Source organism: Lolium rigidum, chromosome 6, assembly GCF_022539505.1.
Source record: "Lolium rigidum isolate FL_2022 chromosome 6, APGP_CSIRO_Lrig_0.1, whole genome shotgun sequence".
Lineage (NCBI taxonomy): Eukaryota > Viridiplantae > Streptophyta > Magnoliopsida > Poales > Poaceae > Lolium > Lolium rigidum.
The window spans coordinates 186,067,447-186,076,561 of NC_061513.1; the positions used below are offsets into that span (position 1 = coordinate 186,067,447).

General features: G+C 40.8%; 1 protein-coding gene across 1 annotated transcript in view; it reads left to right on the forward strand.

The window, feature by feature from the left end:
- The first annotated feature begins 5,411 nt into the window (after positions 1–5,411).
- LOC124663632 overlaps positions 5,412–9,115 on the forward strand; it is a 10,201-nt gene continuing 6,497 nt past the window's right edge. Inside the window, exons 1-3 of the mRNA XM_047201308.1 lie at positions 5,412–5,744; positions 7,763–7,823; positions 8,974–9,059. Of these exons, the coding sequence (XP_047057264.1) occupies positions 5,412–5,744; positions 7,763–7,823; positions 8,974–9,059 (480 nt within the window). The remainder of the gene's footprint in view (positions 5,745–7,762; positions 7,824–8,973; positions 9,060–9,115) is intronic.

The following is a 9,115-nucleotide window of genomic DNA, read 5'->3' on the forward strand; positions in this document are numbered from 1 at the left end:
GGGGAACTGCCATGTAGAAAAAGGCCAGAAAACATGGCTTGAAATGCATGTCATCAGTAATTTCACTATTGATAATAAATACGTGCTATCCCATCTTCTCGAAAGTAATACATGATATCCCTTGTATAGGAATTTCTTGATGTGATCTCTAGGAAATTATATCTATCTCAAAAAGAAACACATCTCAAATACATGAAGTATATCTTTTTTGTCGAACACATCTAAGGGGTTGTTTGGATAAGTGGTATATGTAGAACCCGAATTCTATAAACCAGGAAAACTGCCTAACAGAACAAAACTTTGTTTGGCTACTGCGACAAGTCCATGGATTTAAAAAACTCGGTCATTAGAAACCTCATATTTCGGGTTTTGAGAAAAACGACCACTAGTTGTTTATCCAAAAGAGGTGTCCTCCCCCTCCCCTCCCACCATCATCAAAGTTAAAAGGATATGTTAGCCCGCAAAGAGGCATCGGGAGATCCTGACCGTTCATAGGGGCCAAAGTTTGCAAATGGGGAGGATACTGAAGCAAAACCCTATCCAAAAACGAGATTCCTACGTACTCAATCGACCATGGCGGCAAGAGTGTGCGGCGTCAGCGGCGAGGAGTCCAGAAGATTAGTAGCTGCAGCTAGGTGCCTTTCTCTACAACTGGAATCAGGAAGCTATGTGTAGGGAAGGTCAAACTAGTACGCACCTTCACCCTTCATCTCAAGTTTTGGAGTAGTAGAGTAGCTAAATGGAAATTCTTATCCAAACTGAGAATATGTACTAATTGATATTATACTTTTTTTTTAACCCAAACATGGTTTCCTCTAAACTAATTCTAGTAAAAAACTGGTTTTCCCAAATATCAGCCTAAACCTTGTTTTCTAAAAACTGACTGCTAAACTCGGATATCAAAACCACTAAATGTGTGTCATTTCTATTACTCTCTCTGTCCATAAATAGATGTCTTAGATTTGTATAAATCTAGATGTATCTAGAAGTACTCATCTAAACAGAGTGTTACAGCCAAAGCAGCAAGCAAAAAGAAAGTGTATAGCTAAAACAAAAAAACGAAGCCACAAAAACGCAAGAAAAGGAATGAGCAGAAAGAACTGTAAAACTACTCAGTGAATGTATTATATTTTGGAATAGAAATAGTATTTTAGTTAACTGTACTGACTAATATGTATTTATGTAACTATACAAAAGCGTAAATAGATACACATATTCTAGTGGCACCAGCTGCTAACTGAGATAACAAACCAACCAGTGGGTGAAAGGCCTAAGAAGCATGAGAGGGAAAGTGAGTCACCTGATATTCCCAAGCCTTAAGCAGGAAAGTTACTCAACTCTACTTTACAGGAAAAAGGAAGTTCTTATAGTGGATAGTGGCGGTCATCTGATCGTGTTATTTTATATATTACCTGATACTCATTATGGATCTCATATAAAACTTTGGCTGGATAATATGAGGATGTTTCCCTTTTCTAGTCAGTCTTGTGATGCCAGTCGAGATTTTTTTAAAGGAAAAAATTCTAATTAACTTTGCACCGCAGTGCCGCAAGGGGAGAACACAAGTAATCATGCTCCTCTCGTTGACAGCGAGCCTACTGATGGTGGCTTAAACCCTTTTGCCTCTACTAATCCGGAGGGGGAAGGGGCAACAGGTAATAACCTAGGGCCCTTAGAAGTTAAACCCACAACATCCACATGCTCAGGACAGAAAGGAGAGGACACTGGAAAAAGAGACCAAGACAGTCAGACTGCCAGCGTACGTGATAACAACCTAGAATTCAAGATAAAGCAAACACAAAAAGTGGTGGAAGAAGTTAAGGAGGCACCCAAGCAGAAGGATAGATTCACTATTGAGAAGTGTGTGAGTGTTTTGGAGGCAATTGAAGATCTCACTGATGTGGAGAAGGCGAAGGTATTAAAACTGTTTAAATGCAGGATGAACCGTGAAATCTTTATGACCACAAAGAGTGCAAGTGTCCGGCTCATATGGTTGAGAAGTGAAATTTATGCTTAGGTATGCTCTACTGAATCCTTTGCTTAATCGTTTTAATAAGATTGCCATGCCTCCCAATTCATATCTAGTTGTAGTTTATCATCACGATAGGGCCCTCAATACAAGTATCTTCTTTGGGTTGTCATGGCAAATCAATGGAAAAGTGAGCTGAATTAGCCACTTGGCAGTTCAGTATTTTGATTCAGCTCAGTCGTAGCCTGCTTGTACTTGTAGTCTTGAATTTGTTACACACAATTCCCATGTGTTGTTGTAGATACTATTTGCCAATCTGTCTTTGATAGGACTTGGTAATAGTCTGAAACTGTTGTAGAGTTGCAGATGATTCAGTTATTCTTTTTTGTAATATTTTGAGAACTGAGTTCTAGCTCAGTGGCAAGGCAAGCGAGTGCGCAGCCATCCCACCCAGGTTTCAATCCCCATCTCGCGGTAATTTTGCAGGGAGGGGCAAACTTTAAACCGGGTTATCATCCTAGCGTCCATCCGCTCGGAGAGTCTCATCCTACCTAACAACGTATAGCCAAGGGAGGGATCATTCCTCCATTAGTCAACATTCTTTTTTTGTAATATTTTCCACTAGCAGAAAATTTGGAAGTTTTAAAATTAAATCATTCTAGTTCATCTCATTTGAGTTCTGCATAGTGGATATTGATATCTATTTGATTTATCATATTGTAAATATTTTTAATAGAATAAATTTCAGGTTTATATTGATATCAGATTGTGTACATCAGTTATCCCTAACTTCCTTCTGATCTCCTTAGCCAAGAAATATACAGGCAGCCTTGCGTTTGTTATGCACAATGCCAATGCACAGATGTTAGAAAATACTATTTTCTGCTAATCTGCTAGTGCTTGGAAGACAGTGTACTGAAACGTTTTAGCCTGAGAAATAGTTTACTGAAACTCTTTTATTCTAAACGGTTGCTAACTTCTTCACTGTTTCTTGTAATTCAGCCAACGTCTAGCTGCAGTACCAGATGCCAATGTGGTGCAGGGAAAAACCAGAGCATGGGGTCTGAATGAAGCTTTACAACTCACCTCTTCAGAAGTGTTGCCGGCTTGGACATGATGACTCTAGAATTCAAAACATTTTGTAATGAGATATAGGTAATAGGTCCATGACAACCCATCAACTGTTGTTGTATTTGTTCTTGCTAAACTTCACCCATTCTCCTGAAAGGAGGAACCCATTTGTGTTGGTCTTGAAGTTCTAAAATTGAGAACCTGTTTCAGCAATGATGCAGCGTCATAAGTTGTAACAGTTGTTCTTTTTCTGGCCGGTGAAAATGGGGCTCTGGCCGCCACTTGATAGGATCTATATGGGAAAATGCTACAATGGACGGGGGGACATATGATCTGGGCAAGTGCCTTGTTTTGATTTTTCCACGTAGAGGTGGGAAACACAGCAGTAGTAGACTATTTTCCCCATAACTGAAATACCGAGATTATATTTACTCTCATGCCTCCCACTACTCATCTACTTCATCTTTTTTACATTTATGCTTTCACCTAATGGTACTGAATCTATGCTATTACTGATGTGTGTAACTCGATTGCTGTCACTTACTTGTGAGTTGTGACTCCCTCTTGTCTCCCTACCTTTCTTCCTCTTACAACATTTGCCACTTAGTTAACCATGTGGGTATGTCAAGTAAAAAAAAAAGTGGGTTTGCATATTCAACAAAACAAGAGTTCAAAAGCACAACATCTAAGAGCCGGTTCAAGACTAACTGGCTGCAAAAGTTTTAAAAAAAACGAGACCAACCCAGGCACTAGCACCCGTTGGCTTTTCTTTATAGAAGAAAACTCCGCGAGCCCCGGGTTCCTCTCAAGATTCGAACCCGGGTGGTTGGCTTGCGCTCCCGCACGCCTAACCAACAAAGCGACGCTCTGTTCTCGCTGCAAAAGTTTAGATCCCTATGAAATCTATCACTGCTGCTAAAAGAGTACATGCTATGTTCGGAGCATCAAATCTTGGAAAGCAATGCATAGTTTATAGAAATTGATAAATATATTAATTATCTTTATTGCAATTAAATTTAATTAAGTTCGTGAAATTAATACCGCAAATGAATAAAAAAAAATACATGTTTTAAGGTATTATTTGAAGATGATCAAATAACTGATTTTTTCGCACCTCATTCAAAACTAGCACGAGTTATTCTACTGACATGGCATGCTAACCCGGCTAAACGGTGAGCACGGGAGGATGTTGACTTCTTTTAGCGCCAAAATAGTTTGTGGATGACAATTCTTCATTCGAAAACTAGCCCGAGTTTTCCTGCTGACGTGGCATGTTGACTCGGCTTAACAATTCATTTACTTCCTCTTTTTTCACCCCAAAATATTGTGGAGGACAAAACTTACATAGATGCTCTAGTTTTCTTTGTGCAGGGTCCTCGTTCATTTTCTACTTCCCAACCCTAGTTTTGTGAGTAAAGTTTACATAGATGCCCAACAATGAGACAATTTTGATGGTCGACCTAGTTGTGCAAAAATGTTTTTGTCGAAAGGCACGTTCACTGGACAGAGGGAAGACCTTGTGCATAAATTGGGGAGTAGCTTATCCGAGATGAGACAAACTTATCTAAGATGAGTAGTGCATAAACTGCCGAAATGTACGTTTTAGTGGATAGAGAAAAGATGTTGTGCAACAATGAGATAAACTTGTCTCAGATGAGTAGTTTGACCATTGAACCATCAGAGTGTTACAAGAGAGTGTTACAAGATGATCAATTAACTGATATTTTAGCACCTCATTCAAAACTAGCCCAAGTTATTTAGTCGATGTGGCATGCTGACTCGCCTAAACGGGTGAGCATGGGAGGATGTTGGCTTCTTTTCAAGCCAAAATGGTTTTGTGGAGAACACCTCTTTATTCGAAAACCAACCCTAATTTTTTACCGACATATCATGCTGATTTGGCTTAATGGGTAAGTCGGGAGGATGTTGGCATCTTTTCGCACCAAAATATTTTTTGGAGGACAAAACTTACATAAGTAGATGCCTTTTTTTTTTTTTGAGGATCCTTGTTCATTTTGTACTTGGCAACCCTAGTTTTGTGAGAAAAGTTTACATAGATACCCTCAACAATGAGACAAATTTGATGGTCGACCTAGCTGTGCAAAAATGTTTTTACCGAATGGCACGTTGAGTGGACAGAGGGAGGATCTTGTGCATAAATTGGGGCAGGTAGACACATTATTTACTGCATTGGATTGGAATTGAAGCGGCGGCATATTATATATCAGTCAGAAATTCTTTTTAGCTTTTCGAAATCTCATTTTCCCTTCCTCGCTCGTCTGGTCATAAAACCCTTCCTCCGCCCGTTCGATTGGCGGAGCCCCCCTCCCCGGTACGCCGCCAGGCGGCGGCGGCGGCGGCGGCGCTAACCATGACGCACACTCCGATAGCCATCGACCGGACACAAATGTCCCTCGGCTCTCCGCCGGCGGAGTTGGAGGTCATATCCTCCTCCCCCTCCCCCTCCTCCTCCTCTTGGCGCGTGACCCCGCGGCCACCTGCGCGGATACAGGAGGACGGGGACGACGGCGGTGAGGGGAACCCGGAGGAGTTCAAGGACTTAACCGATCAGGAACTGCAGGCGAAGTGTAAGCGACTGCGTACTTTCCAAGGTCCACTACCCGACGGCGGCCAGAAGTTTCGGAACTTGGTCCGCCGGGTGGAGAGGGAGCTTGATCGCCGCGCCTCCGCCGGGCCGAGAAAGGTGAGCGAAATGTGCTTTTCTCGCAATCGATTCTGGGGAAAGTTCTTGGAACTGCGTGTTTCCCCCCAATCTGGATTCGTGCATACGAGGATTATGAACAGTTGGATTGGGGAGTTAAGGGTTTGCTGTTTTTTTTGTCATTGTCTTTAGAGGGGTTTCTGGCTTTGCCTTTTGGGTTTAGGGTGGGCACCTGGGTTAAAAATTGATAAATATTTAGTCGCTTTCAGCTTTCGAAATAGAATAGTTCCATAAAAAAGAAATTGAACTGAATGCTGAATATACATGCTTTTTGTTTGTTTGGAAGTGCATGAGTTCCATGTTACAACCTATTCTAGATCCCTAATCATAAGCTGGAATGATTGCTAAAGCATTATGCCACTCGTCCTTCGTAGATTTTTTTTTTCCCTGAAAAGGATAACATTTTGCAGGTAACCAAAAGGAGAATCTTAGCAGGCAACCATGTTCTATTTTTTGTCGACACAAAGCTTACTTTGTATTCAGTAATGAATTTGTAACCACTGGGCTAGTAGTTTAGCCTTAGGTGATGTGGATTTAGAATGTTGGGCAGCCGTTCATGTATTTATGTCTGTCAGTGCTCATGAATAAACATCAGGGTTGATGATTTGGTACAAGTTGTCAAGTTCAGGCTCGTAAATGACTACTTGGCGCTCCACTGTCAATAGCCTTCTTTGTTTTATAAGGATGCACACTCACACACACCGCATTCACGCCACCACGCCCACTCATACACGAGTAGGCGTCCTGACCTAAAAACACGCTAGATCTGGAGCGGAGGTCCCTCCGATGAATCTACAATGTCTCCTATTTCACGGATCACAGGGCACATGGTTCGCCACTGAAAGCGCACATGTGCGGCTTAATGCATGGGTTGGACCCGGGGCAGGCTGCACCGCCTCGAGCCTTACCAGTGAGCTGGCTCACGTTGTCACTGTCAGTGGCCTTGTTCTCCTGATTAACTACCGATTTATGATCTCCCTTTTTACATTTAGTTAAGGAAACCATATAATTTTTTTATGTTTATGAACTTGCAATGAAGTTGCCACATAAGCAGCAAACATCTTTCTTTCCATAATGTTTGATTTGGAACGTCAGGTAGGAATTCAGGTGCAAGTAAATTTTTTTTTCGAGAAAACGCAAAGGACCTTTGCGCTTCATTTCATTGAAAAGGAAGAGTTATAGTTACAAGTCTCCTAGGAGACAGTGGTACATATAGGAAAGGGGGTTCCTAGTGTACATCCCAACTGGCTGGCAGAACAGCTCTTAGCCCTAGAGCTCCGGCCCAGTGCTCATCAATGACATTAGGATTGGTAATTTGGTACAAGATGTCATATCTAGGTTCATGGTTAACTACTTGGGTAACTACTTGGCGCTGCACTGACAGTAGCCTTGTTCATGGTTAACTACTTGGCGCTCCACTTACAAGATGTCATATCTAGGTTCATGGTTAACTACTTGGCGCTCCACTGACAGTAGCCTTGTTCATGGTTAACTACTTGGCGCTCCACTTACAAGATGTCATATCTAGGTTCATGGTTAACTACTTGGCGCTCCACTGACAGTAGCCTTGTTCTCTTGATGAACTGCAGATGTATGCTCTTGCCTTTTGTATTCAGTTCTGGAAAGCATATATTTTATTTTGTTCATGACAATGAGGCACTGGAAGTTCCAAGCGATGATCATAAACCTGCAATTGAATAATGAAGTTGGCACATAAGCAGCTTATGCCAAATATTTTTCTTTCCATGATGTTTGATTTGTATCATTAATGTGTTAAATGCATTGCTTCTTTTTGGTGTAATAGACAGGTGAATGAAATGTTTTGTCTTCACAATCTTGACAGCTAAATAATGTTTCAGAACAATTTACTTTTGCTATGTTCTAGTTGTATCATTGGGCCATTCTAATATATTCCTACTTGACAGCATATTTTCTCTCGAACAAATTTTCAGCATATTTCAAGCATGCAGTGAGTTAATGATTTTCATTAATAATTGTAGGTTGAGATGGGTCGGAGACAGTCGGTGCAGACACCCAGTGGGAATGATCCCAATGCCTCAAGTAAGCTTTATGCATGACCTTGTTATTTATGCAATGCACATCGTTAGTAATGCCAGATGCATATGCTGTTTTTTTCTTGTACCCATCTGATGGCTACGTAAACCCATAGCAATAATTTCCCTTTCGAAAAAGGCCAGATGCATGGCTTGAGGGTGATTAAGTAAACACGACTAATAAGGAAACTAATTATCCTCTCTACTTTCCAACTAATATTATAACAGCCTCTGCATGAATAATGCATGAATGCAGTCCCACTACAAAATACTGCCAATTAGTTTGAAGTTGATTATTGCTCAATGGCTTATGGCCTTAAAATCTCAAATGCAAAATTTTGTGGAAGCTTCAATGTGAATTTGATTTGGAACTTTTGCACAAAGTTGAATTTAGATTCACATTGAGCTAAATGGTCGTATCAATTTTAAACTATCTGTAACTTGATACATTTTGACATCTGAAAAGTAGGATTTTTATGTGTTGATATTTGCTGTAACATAATTAGCTAAATGATAACTATCGGAGCATTAGTTTTGCTAGGGTATCGGAGCTAATGAAGAAAATTGAACTACCACATGCTCTCACGGTTTGTATCCAAACTGGGTTTGAACACCCCTAGGGTGAATGACTGAAGGTGCATGAGAGAAAAAGCAAGCACCTACCAGATATGTCCAAGCCTCGAGCAGAAAATAGCTCAACCCTACTTTTGGAAAAAGGAAGTTCTTACACTGGATAGTGGTGGTCATTTGATCTCATTATCTTGCATACTGCCTGGGAGTCATTGTTTAGATCATGTATCGTTTTGGATGGACAACATATGTATGTTTCCCTTTTCAGTGGAGAATATAGATGTTTCAGACTCTAGACAGTCAAGGTCAACAAGCTTCCTATGGGACCACAATTTTTCAGCAGAATCTTTTTTTTCTTATCGTATAAAGTATAAATTGCACATCTCCTCCTCCCTTTTTTAATATTTTCTCCATTGTAATGCATCTGATCTGTAGGCATAAGGGTTCATTAACTAGGTCTTTTGGTGGTTTTCAAGGCGTTTTCATGCTGGCTGCTCTAACACCATTCCTATTTCTTGCCTTCAACTGTCTGAAGGATGTAGCTTATATTCTACCAGTCACCAATGTACCATGCATTTCTTTTGCAGAAAGTGGCGATGAGCGCAATTGCAGCAACTTCGGTGGCAAACACCATCTGAAATCATATCTCACTCCACGTACAAAGAATGGCAAGGTGCGCACTTACGTATCCTCACTCCTAATTTTTATATGCCACTTTTTGTCACAATA